At 45.6% G+C, this 26,413-nt stretch overlaps 1 protein-coding gene across 2 annotated transcripts in view; it reads left to right on the top strand.

Annotated features, from left to right (window-relative positions):
• The window catches only part of VOPP1 (VOPP1 WW domain binding protein), a 66,009-nt gene that overhangs the window by 31,301 nt on the left and 8,295 nt on the right, over window positions 1-26,413 (top strand). For both annotated transcript variants that reach the window (XM_082754615.1, XM_082754614.1), the window contains exon 2: window positions 6,077-6,135. In XM_082754615.1, the coding sequence (XP_082610741.1) occupies window positions 6,077-6,135 (59 nt within the window). The remainder of the gene's footprint in view (window positions 1-6,076; window positions 6,136-26,413) is intronic.

The raw sequence follows: 26,413 nt of genomic DNA, 5'->3' as shown, positions 1-26,413 counted from the left end.
GCTGCACTTTCCCGTTTCAGTATATACCGTCTGTTACTCTAATGGATGATGTTTTGCCCTTTTCTTGGCTATGGAGGAGCAGCATGCTCATCTTGTCTCTGCAAATCCAATCTTTCAAACTCAGCATGCAGAAGTCCCTCTGATTTCAGTGCACCATATCTAATGAGCAGCTTGTACCTTATAATGCTTTCAGCTCTTGTCTAGGCACCGAAATGGATAGCGTTCTGAAAACTGATACAATTTTAAAGGTCAAATCCCATAAAGCATCATGATTCCTAGCCAATAATGTCCCTTCTGCAACCGATTATTCAGTCTAGGGTTGCACTGTAGACTGCCCCATCTTTTTGTCTGGGCTCCATCAAGCAGTTGTCAGGTACAGGGACCAGGAAAACTGCAGATCATTAGTGCAGGTGGCTGTTGTGACAGAGCCTGGGTGACAGAGGCAAAGCCAGTTGGTTCTCAGATGTTGTGGAGCCAAAGGTCTCATCCTTCCCATTTCCTCGTGGACTGGTTTTGGTCTGGCTGTGTGGAAGGCAGTTCTGGTTGTACGCCGGCGTGGGAAATCCTTTTCCAATGTCGCACATTGTGTGATGCTCAGAAATAATGAGGTCTTATACCACGTCTTACAGGCTTTTAATTCTTTATCCCTGTTCCTCTGTGGATGAATTAATTATAGCAGAGCTTCAGAGGCTGTAGCCACAAGAATGAGGTTTGGATCAACTGGCGCTCTACTAGTAGCACTAGTCGGCACTCTGCTGCCGAGCACTAGTAGGACAGGAGGTCGCAGCCACTAGTGGGGCCATCCCAGAAAACCAGGAGCCGTTTCTGTCCTGTCAGGATGGCAGGGTCACTCCGTCAAATTCCTGCTTTTTGTCATCTGAATTCACCTATTTGGGCTCTTGTAATTGTAATCCTTAAGGGCAGTTGTGTGTAGCATCTAGCTTTTTGTCTGGTTAAAAAGAAAGAGCTGCACCCTCGGTTACTGATGGCCGGTACGGTTTCATTGGCTTTGTGATTGATAGCAGACCCGTGCCTCTTGCAGAATCTGGCTTTGAGCAGATGTCACAAACTCAGCCTGACTGCTCCTTCCGAATACAGATAGCAATCTTCCTACCCCTGCCCTCCACAGCCATGTCCATCAGCAGCAGGCTCGTTTTTTCATTGCTACCCATAACAAAAATTGATTCTACTTGTATTGGAAAGTATTTACCATCTGCAGAGGGTGCTGGAATTGTTTTTTTTAATATATAATTATTTTTTAAATCCCTAGTAAAAGCACTGGGTGTAAATCCACTGCTCCCTTGATTGCAAAGAGTAATTAATTGATCAGATCTGTTCTCTTTTTATTGTCCTGTGAATGGAAAGATAATGATGTGCAGTGTGGAGGATATTCCTGCTAGATATTTCTGCAAACCCTGCAAAGCAAAACTAATGATCTGTATCATACCTTCCGACATTCACTGAGCAGCCTGCCTGCTCTGTCTTCCCCCTCACCATGTGCATCCGTATGTACTCCATTTTACGGTGTGATCAGAACCAGTCTTTGGTTAATGTTTCAGTAACTTCTCTTTCTCATTGTTCATACTAGCAGCGGTAGCATTTGCAATTTCAATCTGTGGCAGGAAACATGTTTCCTTTCTTAGAGGAAATCTGAAAGAATTTAGAGGCCACAGAAAAGCATGGCTTGCCGTTCACATTGCTGTAGTCTGTCAGAGAAAACAGGCTACAGGAGAGATCCTGATTTATTTAAAAAGAAAGAAATTATGTGTTTTTTCTCTCCAAATATTCAATCTCAAGGAACGTATTCAAGCATCTGGCTAATTCACATACCATTAATTCTCTAAAGATTACATATGCACACCCAATTAGACCTGCATCATTTATTTAAAAAACGAACATACTCTTGTATTTATATTTTATAGCTGCGCCAAATTGTTAAAGGACATAGAAGGAGGAATTTTATAAGCGAAATGTGCAGAGCTGTTCTCCTAGAAAAGTTGAAAGCCTCTGCAGGGTCATAAGTAAGTTTAGTCTAACAACCATAAGCACACTTTTTTTGTTGTTAGTGAATAGGTTCGTGGCTTTTTAAGGCATGAACAAACACTTCTAGAAACTCTGAGATGGTCTGGCTTCATACAGGAGCTCTCAGAGTGGGCACCAGCCTTGATGTCTGAGCTCCTATCTCACTAATGTGAGCAATCTCCCCTTTGTTTCTGTTTGCGGACTGGAATTAGTTGCTGCCAGCTGAGGTTTCTTAGCTGCCTCAGGGGTTTGTCTCAAACAACTGCAAGGATGTAATCCTCAGAAGACGGTGAGCATCAGACCCAGTGCTGGTGGCAGACATCCCCTTGTGAGCTCTCCAACAGCTCACGTCCAACCAGGAGCACCTCAATGCCTTGTGCCCCACCAGAAGGACCTGAATGCCTCACCTGCAACTTGAAGCACCTCACCATGTCTCTTGCCACAGGAAAGACCTTGATGTCTCCTGTTCCACAGGAAGGACCTCAACATTGTGCCTTCCACTAGCAACACCACCTCTGATGTTTCAGCAGTAGGACCTCAAGCTCTCGAGTGCCACCAACCAGCCTCAACACAGGCTGGATTTTCGGGGCATTTATGGCCAGCTGCCTCTTGTGAGGCTGTAGGGTGACAGTGACTCTGTGGTGACATGAGAAGGCTCTTGGGGTGCCCCTGATGGCAGCTCTTGGGGAATTAACATGACTGTTGTGAGAAGATGCTGATGTGAAATGGCTGCTCCATGCTGACAGGAGCAACATCTGCCAGGCTGGGGTCCAGGCTGGGAGCTTGGCATCGGCCAAGAATATCAGAATTTCATCAGCTATTGACTGCCCAAGGAGGATGGTAGAAACAAACAGCATCTCCTGCTTACATGAAGTGGTGGTGTTATCATGGAAACGTCACGCAACCACACAATCACAGAATGGGCAGGGTTGGAAGGGGCCTCTGATGGTCATCTCGTCCAATGCCCCTGCCTAGCAGATCACCTAGAGCACACTGAGCAGGATGGCATCTGGGCGGGTTTTGACTAACTCCAGAGAAGGAGACTCCACAGCCTCTCTGGGCAGCCTGTGCCAGTGCTCTGCCACCCTCACAGTACAGAAGTGCCCTCTCATATTCAGCTGGAACCTCCTGTGCTTCAGTTTATGCCCGCTGCCTTTCGTCCTGTCGCTGGGCTTCAACTGAAGAGAGACCTGATCCATCCTCTCAACACCCTCCCCTCAGATACTTATTTACATTTTGGGGACAAGACGCTGGAGAGCAGCCCCACAGAGAGGGATCTGGGGGTTGTGGCTGACAGCAAGCTGAATATGAGCCAGCAGTGTGCCCTGGCAGCCAGGAGGGCCAACCCTATCCAACCCTATCCTGTGGTGCATCAAGCACGGCATTGCTAGTCTGTTGAGGGAGGTGATTGTCCTGCTGTGCTCTGCGCTGGTGCGGCCTCACCTCGAGTACTGTGTGCAGCTCTGGGCACCACAGTACAAAAAGGACATTAAACTGTTGGGGAGTGTGCAGAGGAGGGATACAAAGATGGTGAAGGGCCTAGAGGGGAAGACGTATGAGGAGTGGCTGAGGACACTGGGCCTGTTCAGCCTGGAGAAGAGGAGGCCGAGGGGAGGCCTCATCGTGGCCCTCAGCGCTCCCTCATGAGGGGCAGTGAAGGGGCGGGCGCCGATCTGTTCTCTCTGGTGACAGCGATAGGGCCTGAGGGAATGCAGTCAAGCTGCAATAGGGGAGGTTCAGGCTGGATATTTAAAAAAAATCAGAATCAGGATCGTTCTAGGACCCAGAACAAAAATAAAGTCTGTGCACCAAAGAATTTTTAGTGTATGTGTCTAAGCCCTGTAAGCTGGAGGGAATAGTTATGTGCAAAACTTTCCTAGGCTAGAGCCTTTTTTTGGATAGCAGTGAGCATATTGGCTGTCTGAAGCAGAAAAGTCAAAATAAATCGAGGCAGAAACAGGATTTTTACAGCTTGGAAGATGTGGGAAGGGAGGAATCTTCCCAGTTCATTTCAGAGCTTGCAAAGTGGATTGAAGTGTGGGGAGGAGGGTGGCAGAACGAGCACTGAATATAAATGCCTCCTTTACGCTTGTAAAGGGTGTGCAGGCTCCACGGGCTCAGAAACGTTGCTGGGAAAACATCAATTAAAATGCTTGAGACTGATGAAGGCTTTAAGGATGTTGAGGTAAACAGTGAATCATATTAGTTCAGGAAGAAAAACATGTAGGAGCGTATACTGCAAGCTGGACTCCGAAATGAGACTTCCCAAGGGGATGACCTGCAGGTACTGGGGTTTTAGCCAGGGCTTGCTGATTTGCAGAGGAAAAGAGCCAAAGTATTTTGCTCTGTATCTGCAGTGGACCTGCTGAATTTACAATGGATATAGGTTTGCAGGGTGATACCAAGAGAAACTTGCCATACTTCTCATTTTAGAGTATGAGGAAACAGCAGGCTGATGACAGCATTCAGAAGAAAGGTTTCAGAAGTTGGAAGGTTCTGGGGGGGAAGGGGAATAGGGCAAATGTGGAAATAGCTCTCTGAATACCACTTGTTCCAGCAGCTGCTGTGGAGCCCTCCTGCATGCATTGCTGTAGTAGCAGCACGGATTTGAGAAGGGAATGAATGAGGAATCTGTTTGTCTTGTTTTGTTTTTCCGCAAAGGAAGAAACTCCAGTCCGTTCAACAGAACCTAAAGCTTGTGTATCTGGAGGGCTGGTGTGAGCCCATCTTACGATTAGTGGACAGGCCTGATCACATGTATCAGAAATCTCCTTCTTCCCCCATCCCCATATTGGTCTCAGCAATTTAATCCATAGCAGTTTGTCTTCATGGGCTGTAATTGATCTGTCTGTGATTTAGCTCATCAGATGCTCGTTAAAGAGCTTGCAGCCTTTCTTATTCATGAGGAGTGAGAGTCAGAGATGTAAAAACGCTTTGTCTTTGTCTTAGCTGGATTCATTTAGTATTCTGGGATTCAGGGAGGCTAATAAACTTATATGAGCTATTATTTAAAGGTGAGCTGCCAAGTGAACATGAAGGATGATCCAAGTACTGCTGATGTGCGAGTGCTCCCTGACCTTGGGTGTCAGGTGTGAGCAGCAGAGAGCTGCTGTTCAAATCCCCTGAGATGACGCTTGCTGCTCTGTGGAGGGTGTCCCGGAACACCCAGTCCGAGTGCAACCAGATCATACGGCTTGTGGTGGAGCTTCTGCAGCCACATCTGCAAGGGAGACGGCATTTTATGCTAGCAGTGTCAGCAGGATACGCAGGAATATTCTGTGCCTTGGCTATGTAGTTTGGGCTTGACATCTGGTTTTGTTTTTTAAGCGCCGCTATTGTTCTTCGCTGCTGTCTGTACTCAAGCCGTGCCCGTAATGATGTGCGTTTCCCACACACGCCACGAGAATGCCTGTCACCATCCTTTAACAAGGATACGCTGACAGTCTGCAAGAGAGAACAATGCCCCCGGACTGCAGAAAGCAGTTTCCTTTCCCAGATGCCGTAATGAACGCTTGAAACATTTCCAAGGTGTAGGAAGACGAGCTGGGATCCTAGCATGGGCTCTCTGTTCTGTGCCTTTCCAAGCCTGGCTCCACACGCAGAGGATTCCACGAAGATGAGTAATTCCCTGCAATTAATGAATCCGCTCTGCACTCATACGCCTCGTGTCGTCAAACCCGGCATGCCTTGGAGGTCTCTTAAGTGACTACAGCCCTGATGGGCTCTTAAGTTCTCCAGATCCTGTTAAGACATGAGTTTTGCTGTGCAATTGGATCCCGTATCAGAATCTATTAACCACGGTCATGAACTGTGGTAACCTTTGGGGCCCTGAAGACAAAGCCTGGTGTGAAGGCTCTGAATCCTAACAGGGCACGTTGCAGTTCCAATTAACTGAGTTCCCAGTTCTTGTGTGTGTTAGGATTGTGAAGTCTTTGAGAAAAGACACCTTTTCTAATTGCTCAAAGTTAGGGTATTTATAAGCACTCAGCGGTTGCGTTTAGAATTGCACATTGTCCGATGGAAATATTAATAATATTTCTTTCTTTCTTTGCAGTGTACAGAGGCCAAAAAGCATTGCTGGTATTTTGAAGGATTATATCCTACATATTATATGTAAGTAGTCATTACTTTGCTGTTTGTGTTCTCTAGTGAGCAAGAGATAAGTGGATTCTTTCAGCTCTTAAAATGTTATTTTTTCATTAATGATGTTTCTTCCATAATTTCTTTGAGACCTTTTTTGTGTCTAACTTAAAAAGCAATGACGTAAGAAAGTTTCTTTCCCCAGCTTCCCTATGTATTTTCATGTATTTTCCCTTCCCCCTGTTAAAATAAAAGTAGAGACTTGTTTCTCCAGCCGACCTTTGCAGTTGAAAACGAAGTGTTGGATCTGAAACAGGTCTTATTTCAGGATGCTGAAAGGAAATGTAAGTAGAGCTGTGCGAGGACAGTTCTCCCTTTGTTTTGAACAAGGGCAGGTAAGCAGGCAGAATACCAAGAATGCTTTGAAAATAACTTTGTCCCTGTGGTAATACTGTTGTTTAATTTAGGGACTTGAGAAGATTTGTTATCCGTGGCATAACTGTCCTTTTGATGAGTGGCATCTACATTCACATCAGGCTTGGATGTGAACCAAATGTCAATGAACTGTAGGTGCATGATTGAAGATCTTTCTGAATCGCAGTTTTCTGTTTTAAATTGCCCACAGCGACAATAAAAAGGTGGAGGAAATGTGTGGGTGGGAGGTATTGTTCCTGTGGATTTGGGGGTAGGAAGGAGATAAATGCACTAGGCTTTGCCTCTGGGCTATATAACTTTACAAATGCAAACACCTTTTAAACCTAAGTTGAAAAAAAAAGGGAGGGGGGAGGTGGTGGTGGAGGATTAGGTAGCAGCAACAGGTCATTGCTCCCTGAGCAAACTTTTCCTTGCTTCAGGGTAGGAAATTACTGTAATCCTGATGCTCTGCAGGAACCTTCCTCACTTTTCTTCTCCACTTTGTCTGCCAGAAGCAGGAGAGAAATGCTAGAGACAAAAAGCAGCCAGGAAGTCAGGCAAGAAACAAAGCTCACTGAAAGAATGAAACGCCGTGTGGTTTAATCATCTGTGATCTCGAATATTAACTGGTTAGGAAGTGTTTGGGCCGAGAATTTATTGTCTTCTTTTTTCAGGTGACTGAAATGTTGAGAATTACTCATAAATGGTTGGCCAGAACAGATGGGTGAATTTCAATGAGTTAATTTTCTTTGCTGTACTAATAACAGCAGGACGTTGGTTCCACCTACATTTTATTTTGTTGCAACGTGGGAAAGAAGCTGGGGTGTTATGAAACCCCCCCCCGTACCTTGACATTCAGGAGTGTGTTATTCATCATCACCTTGGCGTTCTGCTTACGTTTCTGCCCGCGTGTTTTTGCAGGCAGTGTTTGTCTTCCTTGTTAATGCAAAGGGGTAGCTGCTTGGGTGCTGGGTGTCAGCTCAGACTCTTCATGCCACAGGTGCACACAGACCGAGCCCTGAGAAGAAGGGAGTACAAAGGGGATAATCGCTATCTGCAATAGATCTAATGCACACAAGGTTGCTTTTTAATTGGTTTTCATTTGGTAACTCGTTTACTGTTTTCTTTGTGTGCTGAAATGGATTCTCTTGCAGAAAAGCGGCATGTTTATTTTCCAGTTCATCAAAGAGGTTAATTGGAATCGCACACGGCTTTGCACATTGGAAGGAAGAAAGTTGTGAATAAAACTGAGAACTGGGAGAGGGGCTGTGGCGTTGGAGGGGGGTGGTTGTTACAAAGAATTGCTTCCTTTAGAGATTTTTATTTGGTTTGATTTATAATGTGGAGGGAAATCTGTTGGCTATGTCATGTCAATCAGAACACGGCTCCTCATAATTGTGTTTGTTGTGGTAGTTGCTACAGCACCCTATTATCTGAGACATTGCATAAATGCGTGGTAATTGCCAGTCTGCTGGACAATGCAAATAAATGGAAGAAGGAAGAGGGAAGGGGTGGGATGCGTACGCTCAGAGATTATTGTGATGGTGATGAGCGTCATATTGATGCCTTTGTTACTATTGTGATTATGGGTTTAAGTGGGGAAGAAGAAACACTAAAGAAAAGCAATTTGGAGATGATAAAGCTCAGAGGGTAGATGAGGTTGACAAGTGAAGAAGTATGAAAGGGAGGGGAGAGTCTATGTGAGTGTAGAGGAGCTCTGAAGTTTTAAAAGGGGGAAGAGGCATGCTCCAAAACTGTAAGAAAGTCATTAATCTCTGCAATGCCTGGAGTTTCCTGCTTTGTTATGTTTGCAATTTCACATCCTACTGGATAGGATCGCTCACTGCTTCCTAGCTGTGCTGCTTTTCAACACCTGCATGGCAAAGGAGATGCACAACAGCAGTCTTGGTATTTTAGGGCGAATTCCCATTGCTTTGGCATTTCTTTGACCGTTCATGGAGTTAATTCAATTTGTTAGTCCCCCAGAAAGTACTTCATTTTAGCAGATTAAAGTCAGTGTTGAATCAGCTTGGTACAGTTTCTGGCGAATGCTGGTGAAATGGGAGGGAAGGCGGGAGCATTATGCATTTTGTGGGGGAGGACGCATGAAAAGGATCTCCACCATTAGCATATGGTGGTTAGATGTTAAATCATCTGAAGCTGGTGCATCTAATGTGTAACTGCATCTTGAGTGTTTCCTCTGTGCAAGCCTAGATCTGGAATGTGCTGTAGGGAAGTGGGTTTTATTTTATGTTACGGGCTGCTGCTCCAGAAAATGATAAGAAGCAGATATATTTAGTCACCCAGGTTCATAATAGATTCTATTCCATTTTATCTCTGGTTTTGTAACAGAAGTTTTTTCCACCCAGTTAACATATGTAGTCTGTCCTTTGGTCTCGAGACTATCTTGGGAGACTTATGACACCCAGCAGTGCAGTCCTTAATGATTTCCCTGTGGTTTCAGGCCCGTGCTGACAGTATGTCATGTCTCTCTTGGAGACACTTTGTATTCAGACGAATAGATTATCTTGTCAGCTCCGAAATAGGAAGTCCTGTGTGGGTTCAGAGATCTCCTGTGGTAGACTCGGGGCAAGGCCTCCCCGGACTGGCATGTCAGCGTGCCATATCTCTTCTGGGGAGGCATTTCTTACTAGAAGGCTCCTCTTTTCTTAAAATTGCGCAAAGTAACAGAAATCCGAGGTGGCCTCTCATATGAAATGGTTGTGAACTTTTGATAAAAGTTAAGTGGCGGAATAGCTGAGATAATCTTCCCTGTAAAGCCTCCACTTCAGCTATCCAAAGCCAGAGATAAGGTTGTGTCTGCTAAGCAAAAGGAGCGTGATAAGAAATCAGAGCGCTAAAATAAATGTCCTGGACAGACAGCTAGATTGGGGACAAAATTTGCAGTGATACAACTGTCTTTTCTGTAACTGGACTGTTTGGTTTCTATTTTGTGTGTGTGTGTGTGTTTTTTTAATTCAGCGTGTCTTCTACTGTAATTATTTTGAAAAGAAAACGCTGTTGCAAGTGTTGCTGTGGTGGTTTTACTCAGGTGGGCAGCCGAGCTCCACCACAACCGCTCTCTCACTCCCCCTCTCCTCAAAGAGGAAGGGGGAGAAAATACAACACAGAGAACTCGAGGTTTGAGATAAGAAAGGTTTAATTAAAGGGAAAGGGAATGGGAGGAAAAAACAGAGACAAAAGAAGCAATCAGTCCGCGCGGAAGCACAGAGAGAGGAAAAATTATTCTCTACTTCCCATCAGCGAGCGGTGTTCGGCCACGTCCTGGGAAGCAGGGCCCCAAACGCGTAGTGGTTGTTCAGGAGGAACAGCCCCCTCCCCCACGAGAGCCCCCCCCTTTTATTGCTGAGTGTGACATCAGGTGTTATGGAATATCCCTTTGGTTGGTTTAGGTCAGCTGCCCCAGCAATGTCCCCTCCCCATCACTTGCCCACCCCCAGCCTGCTGGCTCTTGGGGGCTTGGAAGGAGTCCTGATGCTGTGCCAGCACTATGCAGCAATAGACACAACACTGGAGTGATATCAGTGCTGTTCCAGCTACGAGTGCAGAGTACAGCACTGTGTAGGCTGCTGTAGGGAAAAGGTGACTCCAGCTCAGACAGACCCAACACAACTTCCACCCCTTATTCCATAACATTTGTGTCACAATCAGGTACAGTTTAGTATATAGATGTTCTCATCACCATTGTTTTCTGTTCATTGAAGCATTTTTATGTCTGTACTTCTCTTTATTCTATAGGTCTTTTCCCAAAATGCTCATAAGAACTGTTGATGGTTTCGCCTTCATCTGTCAAAGTGGTCACTCAGGGCAGGCGAAGTTGGTTTTCTTGACACCAGCACCAGCTTAGCTCACATCAGTGTTGCACTTGCCCGGTTCCTTGCAAAGTTGACCTGTCATTGGTTCTGCAGTGTCCTCCTACAACACATAACTTGGATGACAGATTAATTTTCTCCCAGTGTTAAATCTCCTTGAGGCACACACTTGATATCCCCATCTTTCTGCATTACCCACCAGGTATACCCTGGTCCTTGGGCAAAGACAATCCCACGAGTGGGTTTGCCTTTTCCCGAGGCAGGGGCAACCCACACCGCCTTCCCCATCCACTTCCCCACACGCACTACAGGGACTTTAGCTTCTCCCACAGTGTGTAGGGGTTTTGTTTCAGCAGGACCAGGACGGCTTTCAGACCCCCTGTTGTTAACTAGCCAAGTGGCCTCTGGTAGATTTATATCCCAATGTTTCCATGTCCCAGCACCCAATGCTCGCAGCATAGTTTTTAACAGTCCATTGTACCTCTCAACCTTCCCAGAGGCTTGTGGGTGATAAGGGATGTGATACACCCATTCAATGCCATGTCTCTTGGCCCAGGAAGTGATCAAATTGTTTCGGAAGTGACTCCCATTGTCAGACTCTATTCTCTCCGGTGTACCATGTCGCCACAGCACTTGCCTTTCCAGGCCCAAGATAGTGTTTCGGGCTGTGGCATGGTTTACAGGGTATGTTTCCAGCCACCCAGTAGTTGCTTCTACCATGGTGAGTATGTACCGTTTGCCTTGGCGGGTTTGTGGAAGTGGTCCGATGTAGTCAATCTGCCAGGCCTCACCATATCGAAATCCAAGCCATCTCCCCCTGTTCCAGGGAGACTTTACCCTCATGGCTCGTTTAATTGCAGCACAGGTCTCACACTGATGGGTAACCTGTGTGATGGCCTCAATGGTCAGGTCCACCCCTCGATCACGAGCCCATCTATATGTGGCGTCCCTCCCCAGATGTCCTGATGTTTCATGAGCCCATCGAGCTACAAACAGTTCACCCTTACGTCCCCAGTCCAGGTCCACCTGAGCTATTTCAATTTTTGAAGCTCGATCTACTTCTTCGTTGTTCTGATGTTCTTCGGTAGCACGATTCTTAGGCATATGGGCATCTACATGACGTACCTTTACAGCCAGGTTTTCTACCCGGGCAGCAATATCTTGCCACAGGGTAGCAGCCCAGATAGGTTTACCTCTGCGCTGCCAGTTGTTCTGTTTCCATTGTCGCAGCCACCCCCATAGCGCATTTGCCACCATCCATGAGTCAGTGTAGAGATACAGTACCGGCCACTTTTCTCTTTCAGCAATTTCTAGGGCCAGTTGTATAGCTTTCACTTCTGCATACTGACTTGACTCACCTTCCCCTTCCATGGCCTCCACAACTTGTCGTGTGGGACTCCACACAGCAGCTTTCCACTTCCGATGGCTCCCTACCACACGGCAGGATCCATCAGTGAACAACACATATTGCTTTCTGTCTTCTGGCAACTCATTGTATGGTGGTGCCTCTTCAGCACGCGTTACTTCTTCTGTCGGTGCTCCGAAATCCCTGCCCTCTGGCCAGTCCATAATCTCTTCCAGGATTCCCGGGCGATTGGGTTTCCCCATTCGAGCCCGCTGTGTAATTAACGCTACCCATTTACTCCACGTAGCATCGGTTGCATGATGTGTAGTGGGGATTTTCTCTTTGAACATCCAATGTAACACAGGTAGCCGTGGGGCCAAGAGAAGTTGTGCTTCTGTACCAACAACTTCTGAAGCTGCTCTAATCCCCTCATATGCTGTTAATATTTCCTTTTCAGTTGGGGTGTAATTGGCTTCTGATCCTCGATAGGCCCGGCTCCAGAACCCCAAAGGTCGGCCTCGAGTTTCTCCTGGGGTCTTCTGCCAGAGGCTCCAGGTGAGCCCATGCTCCCCAGCTGCAGTGTACAGTATGTTTTGCACAGCTGGTCCAGTACGGACAGGCCCAAGGGCTACTGCACGAGCTATTTCTTGTTTGAGTTGTTCAAAGGCCTGTTGTTGCTCGGGGCCCCACTCGAAAGAGTTCCTCTTTCGAGTCACTCGATATAGAGGACTCACAAGCTGACTATAGCCTGGCACATGCATTCTCCAAAATCTCACAAGACCTAGGAAAGCTTGTGTTTCTTTTTTGCTAGTTGGCGGAGACATAACTGTTATTTTGTTGATCACATCCGTCGGAATGTGGCGACGTCCATCCTGCCATTTTACCCCCAAGAACTGGATTTCCTGTGCAGGTCCCTTGACTTTATTCTGTTTAATGGCAAATCCAGCTTTCAGAAGAATTTGAATTATTTTCTTCCCTTTCCCAAAAACTTCTTCTGCTGTGTTACCCCATACGATGATATCATCGATATACTGCAGGTGTTCAGGAGCGTTCCCCTGTTCCAGTGTCGTCTGGATCAGTCCATGGCAGATGGTAGGGCTATGTTTCCACCCCTGGGGCAGTCGATTCCAAGTATACTGAATGCCCCTCCAAGTGAAAGCGAATTGTGGCCTGCATGCTGCTGCTAGAGGGATAGAGAAAAATGCATTAGCAATATCAATTGTAGCATACCACTTGGCTGCCTTTGACTCTAGTTCGTACTGGAGTTCCAGCATGTCTGGCACTGCTGCACTTAGTGGTGGTGTGACTTCATTCAGGCCCCGATAGTCCACTGTTAGCCTCCACTCGCCATTGGACTTCCGCACTGGCCATATAGGACTGTTAAAAGGTGAATGAGTCTTGCTGATCACTCCTTGGCTCTCCAGATGGTGAACTAACTCATGGATAGGAATCAGGGAGTCTCGGTTGGTGCGATATTGCCGCCGGTGCACAGTTGTAGTTGCAATTGGCACTTGCTGTTCTTCAATCCTCAGCAATCCTACAGCAGAAGGGTCTTGTGAGAGACCAGGCAGGGTAGACAGCTGCTTAATCTTCTCTGTGCTCAAGGCAGCTATGCCAAAAGCCCACCGGTACCCTTTTGGATCCTTGAAGTACCCTTTCCTGAGGTAGTCTATGCCAAGGATGCACGGAGCCTCTGGGCCAGTCACGATGGGGTGCTTTTGCCACTCATTCCCAGTTAGACTCACTTCAGCTTCCAATATGGTTAGCTCTTGGGATCCCCCCGTCACTCCGGAGATAGAGATGGGTTCTGCCCCTTGGTGGCCTGACGGCATTAGGGTACACTGTGCACCTGTGTCCACTAAAGCTTTATATTTTTGCGGTTCCGGTGTGCCAGGCCATCGAATCCACACAGTCCAGTAAATCCGGTTGTCCCTCTCCTCTACCTGGCCAGAGGCAGGGCCCCACTAATCCTGGTCGGAGTATCTATCAATTATTTCTTCCAAACGTGAAGCAGAAATCTCTTCATCAGGGTCAGGAGTAATACTATTCCTTCTACTGCCTCTGGGGGACTGTTCAACAGAAACTGGGGCAGCAATCTTCCTAGGGGCCCTCTTTGTTGCTGTTGTATCTTTCCGTAGCTCACGTACCCGAGCAGCTAGGGCCGAGGTCGGTTCACCATCCCACTTCCTCATATCTTCCCCGTGGTCACGTAAATAAAACCACAAGGTACCTCGCGGTGTGCGTCCCGGATTCTCCCTTGTTTGAGCCGGGGACTGCTGGCGCTTGATGGCCGAAAGATTTTTCCGTTTAGGTGAGGACGAAGCTATGTGTTCATCTAACCGTTGGGACAGTTTCTCCACAGCTGAAATGCAGCCCCGTACTGGGGGAGAGAGATTTTCTTCATATTTATGAAGCTGGTTGGACACGGTATCCACAGTTGGCCCCATCCCCTCGTCCCAACCCATGACTGCCAGTGTGCTGGCATGTGTTGGGGGTGCAGCTCGTACAAACTTCCGCCACATGGACGCTGTGCATTGCACTTCATCGGGGTCTTTAGGTGCCTGGGCGTTGTTTAAATCACTATAAAGCATCTCCAGCACAGCTAATTCCCGCAGCTACTGGAGGCCCTTATCCATAGTGGTCCATTTGTTTACTTGGTAGACAATATCCTCTTTGTGGGGATACCTTTCTTTCACTGCTGTTAGGATTCGCCTCCAGAGGCTGATAACTTGTGCCTCTCTTCCAATTACTCTATCAATGAGTCTTTCTCTAGAAAGGGATCCCAGCTGCTTGGCTTCGTTGCCTTCTAGCTGTTGGGTATTGGCCCCACTATCCCAGCATCGAAGCAGCCAAGTGAGGATGTGCTCACCTGGATGGCGACTGAAGTCTTTCCGTATTTCTCGCAGCTCACTCAGAGATAGAGACCGAGTAGTTTCTGATTCATCTATGATTTCAGTCTCTTCTTCGCGATGTTGCCGTGATAACGCTGCTTTAGAGCCACTTGCCTTTTCCTCTTCTCCCTCATCCGTAGAAGGAGCTTCTTCCCTTACTAAACGACCTGATCTCCGTTTCCACTGTTTCGTCTTCACTACAGGGGCGACTGATACCATAGATGGTCGGTCCTCTAGGGTGGTCACAGTGTGTGCTGTCTCATTATCAAATTCAGGAACCTCCCTATCCCCTTGAGGGTGCTGGGCAATGTTAATTGACATCTGATAGGCGTAAGCCAGACCCCAGCAGAGTGCAGCCAGCTGGTGGAGTTCTCTAGTATTGCCAGGGTCAGGGCATACGTCTTTCAAACATTCCACCAGTTTTCTTGGATTTTGTACTTGTTCAGGGGTGAAATTTAGAACCATTGGAGGAGAAAACCGTGATAGGTACCTGCCCAAATCCCCCCACACACCTTGCCACCCACAACTTTGTCTGGGGACAGGTCCTTGAATAATATTCTTAATAAATTGCTTTACTTTGGGGAAGATGACAAACACTAGACCTAGTGATAGGAGGATAATATCTGACCAGGGGTATCCAAGATACTGAAAGGCTGCTGTAATTAGCCCACAGGGAGAAAAGTAGAAGGCACTGTAATTCCTAATATTTTCAATAAGATAATCTCCAGGAGACCAGGAGGATAACAATGCCGGGTCTGAATACCAAACAAAACTGAAGGCCAGTATGTTACAGCACAACATGATAAAAAAAACAAGCACAGACTTCAACACTTTCTCCGATCGGATGTAAAGGAAAAAAGAAAACAGAGAGTGGGCTATATACAACATATCCACACAGAAAAGTATTACCAGAAAACCGAGCATTATGACTACCAATATGTTAGTTGTAAATACTTCAATCAATGCTATTATTATCTCAACCCTCGAGCCCCACGTTGGGCGCCAAAAAGGACTGTGGTGGTTTTACTCAGGTGGGCAGCCGAGCTCCACCACAACCGCTCTCTCACTCCCCCTCTCCTCAAAGAGGAAGGGGGAGAAAATACAACACAGAGAACTCGAGGTTTGAGATAAGAAAGGTTTAATTAAAGGGAAAGGGAATGGGAGGAAAAAACAGAGACAAAAGAAGCAATCAGTCCGCGCGGAAGCACAGAGAGAGGAAAAATTATTCTCTACTTCCCATCAGCGAGCGGTGTTCGGCCACGTCCTGGGAAGCAGGGCCCCAAACGCGTAGTGGTTGTTCAGGAGGAACAGCCCCCTCCCCCACGAGAGCCCCCCCCTTTTATTGCTGAGTGTGACATCAGGTGTTATGGAATATCCCTTTGGTTGGTTTAGGTCAGCTGCCCCAGCAATGTCCCCTCCCCATCACTTGCCCACCCCCAGCCTGCTGGCTCTTGGGGGCTTGGAAGGAGTCCTGATGCTGTGCCAGCACTATGCAGCAATAGACACAACACTGGAGTGATATCAGTGCTGTTCCAGCTACGAGTGCAGAGTACAGCACTGTGTAGGCTGCTGTAGGGAAAAGGTGACTCCAGCTCAGACAGACCCAACACAGTTGCTCAAAACCTTGAAATGTGTTGATTATATTTTCTGTACTAAAAGCTGAGGCAGAGATGGAAGTTTCTATTATAGAAGTGATCATACATCTATCTCTCTGTCTAAGTAGCTAATGGTATTGATACTCTTTTAATATTTTTCCAGTGGCCATAATTGTTGGAGCCTTCATAAATGAGTGATAAGCTATAGTTTAATGTGTTTGTTTTTTGTTTTTCCAGATAGATTTTTATTTCTTCAGGCAATTATGGGGAATTATGAGGATAATTTTCCCAAGTTTTCTAATGCTGCTGTGTGAATTTGTTAACTTAAGGTATAGCTTATTTCAGGCTGGAAGCCTTCATGAAAGTGTGCCAGGATTTTTAGAGACACACTGCAGCTTGGCTGTTGATACAGAGAATTTCCAAGAGAACTCTTAATTTACTTCTTTAACCTAACCAACTAGTTGCCTGAGTCATGAGATCAGTTGGTTACTTCTCTCTTGCTTCAGCAAAATATTTATTTCTGTGGTCAGGGAAAATAAGTAAACACAAATTAAACTGGGCAAGGAATTAGTCATTGAATTCTAATTTTTGTCCTTTGGAAAAGAAGACAGTCAAATTATCCATGACTGTGCTGAACGAATGAGATCCTACGCCTTGTTTGGATGCACAAGAAGCAGTTCAGAACAGGCTTGTCTCTGATTCTCAACAAGGATCATCGTCCTACCCGCACTTAAACTAGCTCAGCCTTGTTCTAGATGTAGTTGAAGTGCTGGCAGTTGGCAGAGGAGACCGTCGAGATACTTCTCCGACTTGACACAGCAAATAATGACACAGAACGCAGCACAGCGAGTGCATGAGATTGCCAAATCTTCTCCTCTGGATACAAAGGCCAGCAGCTTTGAAGATACATTCACTGATGAGGAGTAGTTTGATTAGAATAATTACAAATGTGTATCTTACTGCAGGGTGAAGTGTGCTCCAGGTATGACTGACCAATCCCTCAGGGCTTTTCTGTTTATTTTTCCTCCTGTTGTTAGCTACCATCACATCTAATGAAGTGATAAAATCCAGATGCTGGAACCTGCATGTTTCTAATCCTTTCCTTTCCAGACGCTGTGGCATATTTATAAAGCAGCACAAATGTTTTTGAGTGTGAGTGGTAAGCACGTGTTCAGGGGAATGGAAATACAGCGGGTTAGTGAAGTAGTCCCCCACAGTCAGGGGGATTGGCTGACTTAAAGGGAGAACAGGATTGTGATGTTATCCAGCACTGAGTTAGCATTGTTTCAGATCATCCCGGTGAATTATTGTGTGCTGAAGTTTTTAACGATGTGATATTGTAAGAGAAGTAGTGAGGAAAGGAGAATAACTCTGCCCAAGAGATTTGGAGAGTAATTCAGATGGGAAGGGCTCTCAGGGGATCTCCAGTCCAGCCTCAGAAACAGTGTCAGCCATGAGGCCAGACTAGGTTGCCCTGGGCTTCATCCAGTTGGGGCTTGGGAAAACCTCCAAGGAAAGCGAGAGCACAGCCTCTCTGGGCAGTACACTCTGTTGCCTGCCTGTCCTCATGGTGAATAAGTGTGTTTTTTTTGTGTGTGTTTCCCACATATTAAGTCAGACCCTCCTTTGTGTACATTCATCCTCTGCTGTTGTCGCACCCTTCACCGCCAGGACAAGCCTGAGGCCATCTTCTCTTATTGCTGCTGTGGCACACTGCTGGCTTGTGTTTAGCTTGCTAGGTGCCGTGATCCCCTTGGGCCTTTCCAGTAGATCTGCCCCACAACCTGCAGGATGTTCATCCTTCCCACGGGCAAGGCTTTTGTGTTTGTCTTTGCTCATTTTCATGAGGTTCCTGTCAAGTCATTCCTCCAGTTAGTCCGAGTCTTGGAGTGGCAGCCCTGCCCTTGAGCTCACTGCCTGATCCTCCCCAAGTTTGGTGTCATCTTGTGGGCTTGGTGAGAGCACCAAATCGCCAATTACAGCGACACACTTGTCAACAGAACAAGTCCAGGCCTCTGTGCTACCATCAGGGGTTACTGCATCTTCTCCAGGGGGAGTGGGGCCCATAGGCCACTGTTCTCTGAAGTGTGGGAGGCCTTGCTAAGGTCAAAGTAAGAGACATCTGCTCTCTGGCTTGTCTACAGATACCATTGTTTTACCCTAGAAGGCCTTTAGGCTTGTCAGGTGTGATTTACCCTTGGTAAATTTACCTATGATGACTGTTTTCAGTCACTTTATTCTCCTTCCTATGCCCAAAAACATGTATCAGGAGGACTCAGTCCCTTTTTTTTTTTTTTTTAATTTATTTTTTTGCCAGCAGCTGAAATGAGTCTGGCTGCTTTATGGTCCTCCAGATCATACTTTTGACCTGTTTTTTTCCTTCCACTGCTAGTGTAGGAACAGGAGCTCTTCTTGCTGTTCTTGGTGTCCCTTGCAAGTATCAGTTTTAGGTGAGGCTTGGCTTTCCAAATATCATCTCAGCTTGTGCATGTGATGTTTCCTGAACTCCTTTGGAGCCTGCACCTGGTTCCACCTCTTGAATACTGACTTTTTGCGTTGGATGAGCTCTGCCATGTGCTTGCTGTGTAAGTATGTTTTGGCTGGTTGTTGGTGTGCTGTTACATGGAAGACCTCCAGAAAAGAACAAAAAAGAACAACAGCAACAACAACAACAACAACAACAACAAAAGTGAAGAACAGAAGGGGAGTGTCATCTTGTAACCTAACTCCTGTTATCCGATGCAGGACCTGAATTCATGTTAAAAGCCTGTGCAGACAGAAATACAGTATTTTTAGACTAATATGTTGCTGCCATGGCAGGTAGTTTACTGCATATAGCTTACAGCTGCACATGTACACAATTATGTTAACTATCTATTTAATATTTCATTTGGAATTATTTAAGAATTTATAAATCTAAAAAATGAATGCATTGAACATAAATAATCTTTGCAAGCGTATGTTCTGCAGTGTATAGGAACAGTCCATTCTTTTTCGTATTTTAGAGAAGAAAGCTGATTGTATTTTTTTCCCTGTGGCTTTTGAAATAAATTTCTTGTGTATTTCCACGTAATTCTCTTCTTCTGCTGATTAAATTTTGTTGTATTTATCACACAGTTGTATTCATCTGGGTTTTGAATGTAAGCCCTTAGTCACTTGGTGGCCAGTCTGTAACAATAGTTCTGTATTTACCAAGAGCCTGGAAAATGTTCCAGGTGGAAACAATAGACAAGTTCTCTCTCACCCTTACTCTGAGAGCTCAGGAAGCAATTCCTCTGTCAAAGCGTGTACAGGAGGACGGGGAAAAACCCACCATCCAGACAGGGGCTGTGTTGCTTTATGGGCGTTACGTTCTGTGCTCCGCATCCTGTTGTGTTTACTGCTTTTAATTAAGTTGGCTTTCCTGATGATATGCTTAGCTTTCCAATTGCAATTACAGCTGCACGAAATGTCAGCAGGTGTGTGCTTAGGGCAGTAATCTAGCTGTTGATTTATTCTTCCATTTGATTGGGAAGCAGCATGGGAGGGAGAGGGGACGCAGCGTAGCAGTTTTTTGCACGATTCCAGGCATCTCGAATGGCTGGCACAGTACAGAAACAGAGACCTGGATTTGGGCCAGGGCTACCAATTTAGCAGCTACAGGAAGGGCCTGTTTGTATACGTAGTTCAACTCAGGAATGAAAGTGTGTGGATTGTCTGAAGCAAAGCAGCAGGAACTATCAGGCCATCTACATGTATATAAAGGCAACAGACCCCCACCACCGTTGCTCAGCCCTGTGTGGTCTTAAACAGTAATGATGCAAAACACCACTGCTAGCTTCAATTGTCCATGTCCTTACACTTCTCACTTCAAATAAGGCGCTGGATTCCCTTGATGTTGACAAATCTGTGGATGTTACAGTCCTGAGCACCGTAATCACCCACCTACTGGATAGAAGCCTTGGATTTTCTTTGATGGATCGGTTGTCCCGTGCACAACCTGGGGTGAGTCCGGCTACCAGATTTCCAAAAAGGTTAGCTTGTAAGAGTGGCTCCTGCTGAGGGGTGAGGAATTTAATATCTCTGCCTTCACAGGCAGTCAAGCAGGTGACTGACCAAATTTGAGATGTGAAGGTCTCGTCTTGTCTCACTCAGAGCTGGAGGTTTACCAGGTGTAGGCAGCTTATTCTGAGAGGAAAAAAAAAAAAAAAAAAAGAGAGGAAGGAGGGAAAGGAGGCAGTCTGTCTCTTTGTGAATACTCCTCTGGGAGAGGTGAGGCCTGAAATCAGAGTGCCTTAGGTGGAGCAGGAAATGCAGTCCTACTCCCTTGTACTTCCACAGTTGTGACTTATCCTGAGTGAGCCTCTGTTTCCAGCTGAAGCTGTTTGGCTTGAAATGTTCCTCAGAGCACTAACTCTTCCATGTCCCAGGAGGAACCCTAATGCACGGTGGAGAGGCAATTTCTCCTGGCTCCCCTGCGCCAAGGAGCACTGGGCCCTAAAGTCATCGCGACGTTTCTAACCCTTTCTGGACAGGGAGAGCTTGGATGAAAAGTTTGAAAGACTCGATAGCACCTAACTGCTGGCCGTTAGCACCTACGTCCTTCCCCGTGCTTGATCCTGTGGTGGCTTGTCAAAGCAGAAGGGTTGGCTCTGCCCTTTGTTGGAGTTTAACACCGATACAAATTCCTGGACACCGGTCACCCTCTGCCAGGAGATTGCTTGTAATCTCCTGAAGCAGATAAGGGATTAGGTGCAATAAGGGCTGCTGGCCCACTGGGAGAAGTTGGAGGTTTGAAGAACTAATGGTGTGCTTAATATGGGGCCTGATGGTTAACTGTGAGCCCTTCTGGTTCCTGCTGGTATGAGAAATTTACATGTCCAGCTTCAGAAAATTAAAACCTGTCATGGTACAGTTTATCTGTGTCTTCCTTTGGCTAGAACCTTAAATTAGGCTGTTTCTCTTCTTTGTTCTGTTGCAGAAAGGCCTGCAGCCTTGTTAAAACTCAGGTGCTTGAGGTGCTTTCTGCTGCCACTGGTGGATAAAGCCCAGAGCCACAGTAGGAGCAGAGAAAATGGCTAGATGTGTGTGTGCGGGCCAGAAAGCCAGGAGACTTTCAACCTTTACAGACAACAAAAAGAAAATCCCTCTGCAGGGTGGCTTTCCTCTTGGGGTCTAAGAGGAGAGAGCTGAGGATATGCCAAGCCATTGGGTAGCAGAAGGTTGGTGGTGTGGCTGGTTTGGTCGGAGCAGCTGAGCAAATACTTCTCAGCTCATAGGAAGTAGGGAAGGTTTTACTGTATTCTGCTTGAGTTCTTGCACAGAGATAGTGTTTTATAAGCTCTTCACCTAAAGAAGTGAGAAATAACTCATTTTTCATCTGCTGCCTGCTCTTGTTTTTCATGTTTGTGTGAAAGACAGGGGTCAAGTATCTTGTCTCATTGTGGGAGATTTTAATTGTGCCAAAGCAGACAGAAATCTAATCTGAGCAAATATCAGTTCTGTCTCTGTTATTTCTACCCAGTAGAAAAAGATTACCTGAAAGCCCCTTTCCTTCTTTTTGCCTTAACATTTTAACTAGTTAAGAGTTGGGTGATTTCAGGTACCTGGTTACTCTATCTCGAGTACCCCCCTGGTTACCAGCAGCAGTTTTTTACTTCAAGTGCAGATGTTCCCCTGAGGTCCCAGCTGCATTTCATCTATGAAGCAGTTACATTCCTTATAATTATATTAGCCAAAATCACCGACATATTAAAATATGCTGTTCTTACATGCACTCAGAGATCACCTTTGCTATGTGTGAGAAACACAAGAGTGATTTACCCAAGCAAAGCCAATGGCTGACAGAAAGGTAACCAGATTGTTGCACTCAGCTACTGAACCAGTGATTTTCAATCTGTTTCAATTTTTTTGGCCCTAAATCTTATCAGGAGGGGTGCATGCCTTTGCATAGCAAATGTAGGTGTGGTTGCGGTAGGCTTGCTTCTGCGGTTTACTGTGATCCCTCTGAAAGTTTTGGTTCTCCTCAACATCAGGTGGTAAGATAAAGACCTTTTTAATAGATCACTCCTAGTCAAAGGTATCTTATTTGTAGCGTGAGTGTAAGCACGCTCAACATGGATGGTTTTGGGTGCTGAGAGCCTGTGACTTCAGGTAACTATGACGAGGTTGTCTCCTTCCTCAAAATTAGCCAAATTAAAATTATGCCAGGGAGACAACCAGCTCTAAGACTGAGGCTGGAAAGCAGATGTTGTCCATCACTTTGCCAAAGACTTTGCACTTGCTGCTGTTCCTCAAGCATTTTGGTGGATGACAGTGGAGGGATATGGCATTCACATTGTGGCATCTTTCTGGAAAGAGATTAAACCACTTTGGGACTTGCTGCGAAAAGTTACTTGGGTGAGACGCCTGAATTGGAGTCTGTATTTTCAGGAGCGTACTCAACAATTTCCATGCTCAGTGGGGGCTGCTATAGCAAAAATGGATTCCTTGAGATAACCTCTCCACCATATGTGTAATGCTAAGCTCCTTCACTTGTCTGGTCTTTAGTCAATAACCTGGGTTTTCATTTCCATAGTTGTACAGGCAGCGGCTTTGTTTTGAAAACATTAAAAAACAAACAAACAAACAAAAAAAACAACACACACTTCTTTTCCTGTCGTTGAACAAATAAATACGTATGTATACTTCAGCTGTCTGCCTTCATTTGTTTAACAGTAGCAGACCTGATTTGAAGGCCCAGCATAGGGTCTGCATGGAGGTGACCCAGTCTCAGTGGCTTATCCCTTCCAGTTCTTATGAACACTTGTGGATCTCCTGCTGGTGTTTTGCCTATGCCAGTATTAGGACCACAGCTGGGACTTTCTTAGCTTCATCTGATGCTACTAGACGTGTCCCACAAATCTTTCTCTTATGTTCTTAATTTCAGTCTCTTGCTACGCCCTCTGTTACTTATATTTAACTCTTGGTTCTAGCAAGGGGTCATAAATGATGCAGCAATCATTTAACTTATCACTGGCATGCAGCCTTTTTTGGAATCACAGTCAGGCTTGTCTACAGGATGCAAGTTAGAAATCATGCAGTTTACTGTATTTAAAGGACTTAATGGTTGTGGGTTTTTCGTGGTTTTCTTTCACCCTTCCTTCCTCTCTCCCTGTGTCTAGAGCAGGCTTTCTGCCACCACATGTGAATTAACAATTTATATTTTGTTATATGCTTCCAAAAGATATTGCTAGTCAAACGTCTTTAATGTTAAATCAGATTTTGGCACAATATGATGCAAATAGTTTAGAGAGGAAAACTAGGAATGTTACAGCTTGCATTTTAAAGGGATAGTGTTGATGGGGAATAAGTTAGACCACTACGACCATACAGTCTACTAAAGACTGTAATCCGTGTTTACCTCTTTAATTTATCCAGTTTTCATCAAGTGCTGTTCAGGGAATTGCTTTTAGATGCAGTTCTTTCCTTCAGCAGCTCTGCTAAGAAGGGACTTGTTTGGTTATGTAGATGCACGTATAAATGAAAAAATAGCTTCTGGATTGTTAAATCAAGCAGTGGTTATCTGCAGAACACGTGCAAGTACAGGATTTAGTTTTGGGGCTTGGGTCATACCCTATACCCTTCACGTGAAATTTCATGCTTTGCTTGTCCGTTAAGGAATGAAGTTTGGCGTCATGATTTAAGTGAAAACACATGTAAAAAGGTTGTTGCTGTGATCTTACAGAGTGTAACTTTGATCCCTGACACAGCAGTTCCTCAGTGTGCTAGTAATGCACGTAGTTAGACGTGGAGATGCATTCATTTCACTCCACTGAATTATGAATGAAAAGATGTACCTTCTAAATCATAAATCACGGTGCGGGCAGTTTCTAAAAAAGAGAACATATGCTTGGTGAAGTTGCAGATTAGCAAAGCAACTAGTGGATCATGTCTTATCCTACATAATGGATTAAATTTTGATCTACGATGCAGGCATCGCCCTGGGGAAATGCAGATCTTGGATCATTGTTTATGTGTGAAAGCGGGAAATTGGCTTTAAAGTAGTCTTCTGTAGGGGATGAACTCAGTCCAGTTTAGATTGATCGTATAGCTCATTCCTCAAGAATGCAATTCTGTCATAACCAATGTGTCCAGTTTAAGGAAGACAAAGACAAACGTGACAAATATTCTTTTAATTCCAAGCAACTCTTCTGCTTGTTTGTTTGTTTTCGAGTAAAATTGCCCCAAAGCAAAATTTTAATCCAGCATGAAAGGCAGACAGATGTTCCAGGGGGCTGTAACTGTTGGGACTGCTGTGCAGAAGGTATACCAGCACTAGGCACAACCAGTCCTTCACTGTTAAGCAGAGCCAACGCACAAGGGTAATTTAAAGGACATGCATATCAATTCAATAAATATATGTGTGTGTGCTTCATTGTGTTTTTTTCCGAGTCAAAGTCTTAATTCAGCTGGGATTTGCTGTCAGGCAGTAAGAGATAGTACATCAAAGGTTGATTATGCTTAAGCTTGTTTGTTGCTCCATTAATAAGCTGATTTTATTGTCTTCTTTTGTCTGCAAATAATAATGGCTTTTATAAGTAAGTTAATTTTGTTGTAATTAGGATCAATGTTGGCAGAAGTTGTGTTGTTTTTTCGTAGCTCATTGAACGAAGAACAAAAGGCGAGCAGAGCTTTAGAACGGTGCCCGAGCAGTGGTAGCAGCAAATGGCCGCTTGTTCTGCCAGTCTGTTTGAGCAGCTGCTACCAACTGGTGGAAAATACAGACAGCCAGCACATTGTGATCGTGGTACCATCGATTGCGGACTCCTACATACCTGCGTTCATACTCACAGACTCAAAACATCAAGCACTTGCTTGCCGTTATAGGTAAAAAGCGAGTGTTACTTCTGTCAGATCTCAAAGAGATTTCCCTTGAGTCATGACACTGGTTTAGCTTCACAGATCAACCCAGGAAACACAATGCTTAGCCTTGGATGAGTTGCCTTGGAAAGCGTATTGGCTATTACAAAATGGGCTTACTCTAAACACAGCCATAGGGAGAGACTCCTCTATCTTTTGCATCTCATTTTCATCCATTTGAAAATGCAGTCATCTGTGTAGGAGACAAAATTCCTTTTTGATGGCCTGTTTGTTTGCCATTCAGTGGTCTCCAGAGCTTCATAAACATTCAGCAGTTGAGCCTTTCTGCCTTCCAGCTGGTACCTCCCTCTTCTTTTGCAGGAAGAAAATTGAAGACATTGACACTTTAAAAATGGTGCTGACTTATAGCCTAGATAATTTAGAGATTAAGAGTGAAAAGTCAATTCAGGTACTACACTCATCATGCTATTTTTAATATTCATTGTTGGAACGACCATAATTACAGATTTTTAAAATAGCCTTTTCCCATCCCTTCTTGCTCTAGAGAAAACAGATGCAAAATAAGCAAGGTAGGGGGAGGGGAGGAGTATGTGTCGTCTCCCAGACTCTGGATTTTAGTTGAAGTCTAATAAAAGCAAAGCTCTTGGGGCTTGGCTTGATCTGGAAAATTATTTTTGGGGCTTTCAAGTTAGACAGAAGAGCATCTGCTCCCTGTCCCTTGAGGTGCTGTGGTGAGGTGCGTGTGTGGAGGCTGAGGTGCAGAGTGCTCACATGCCCTAAACCCTTCGATTTTGGGGTCTCAGTTGTCTGAAGAAGGGCTACAAGAGGGCAGTCCCCTGGTGATTCTGGGAGCTCATTCCCTGTCTTTCACAGATCAGAAGAGCATGGCTCACTCTTTTGAAATGCGGAGTGGCAGGAATTGGTGAGAAGTGTTTTTAGATACCAGCACAGCTGCCCCACACAGTAGACCTCCAGCTCCATCCTTCTGGCAGGATTTACAGGCCGTTTCCCCTGCTTTTCTGGCCCAAAGCGCCTTGAAAGTCCTTGCTCTGCAGCATCAGCAAAAGGGCAAGTGCTCAGTGGTGTGGATTAACAGCTGTTGGTGTGGTTAAGAGCGTCAGGGTTACCGTCACCGCTGTTTTAGCAGGAGGCAGGGGCTGCCCCGCCATTTTGTAAGGCCCGATCCTGTCAGCGCACTGAGGGCTTGTCTTCACAGCTCCCGCTGGGACCATCTGTGTGGGGAGCATGGCAGAAGGCTTCATTTCTGCGCCCAATTCAGGCTCTAAGTTAATGTTGCCTTGCAAAGTCTTGTTGGTAGTTTTCCGATATCTGGTAGTTTTCAGTATGAGCAGTTGTTAGGGTCCTGGCGAACTTCAAAGAAGAAATGTTGGC

The sequence above is a fragment of the Aythya marila genome, assembly GCF_965140915.1.
Source record: "Aythya marila genome assembly, chromosome: 2".
Classification (NCBI taxonomy): domain Eukaryota; kingdom Metazoa; phylum Chordata; class Aves; order Anseriformes; family Anatidae; genus Aythya; species Aythya marila.
Note: the sequence above shows the minus strand (reverse complement) of the source record. Positions and strands in the feature narration are given on the sequence as shown.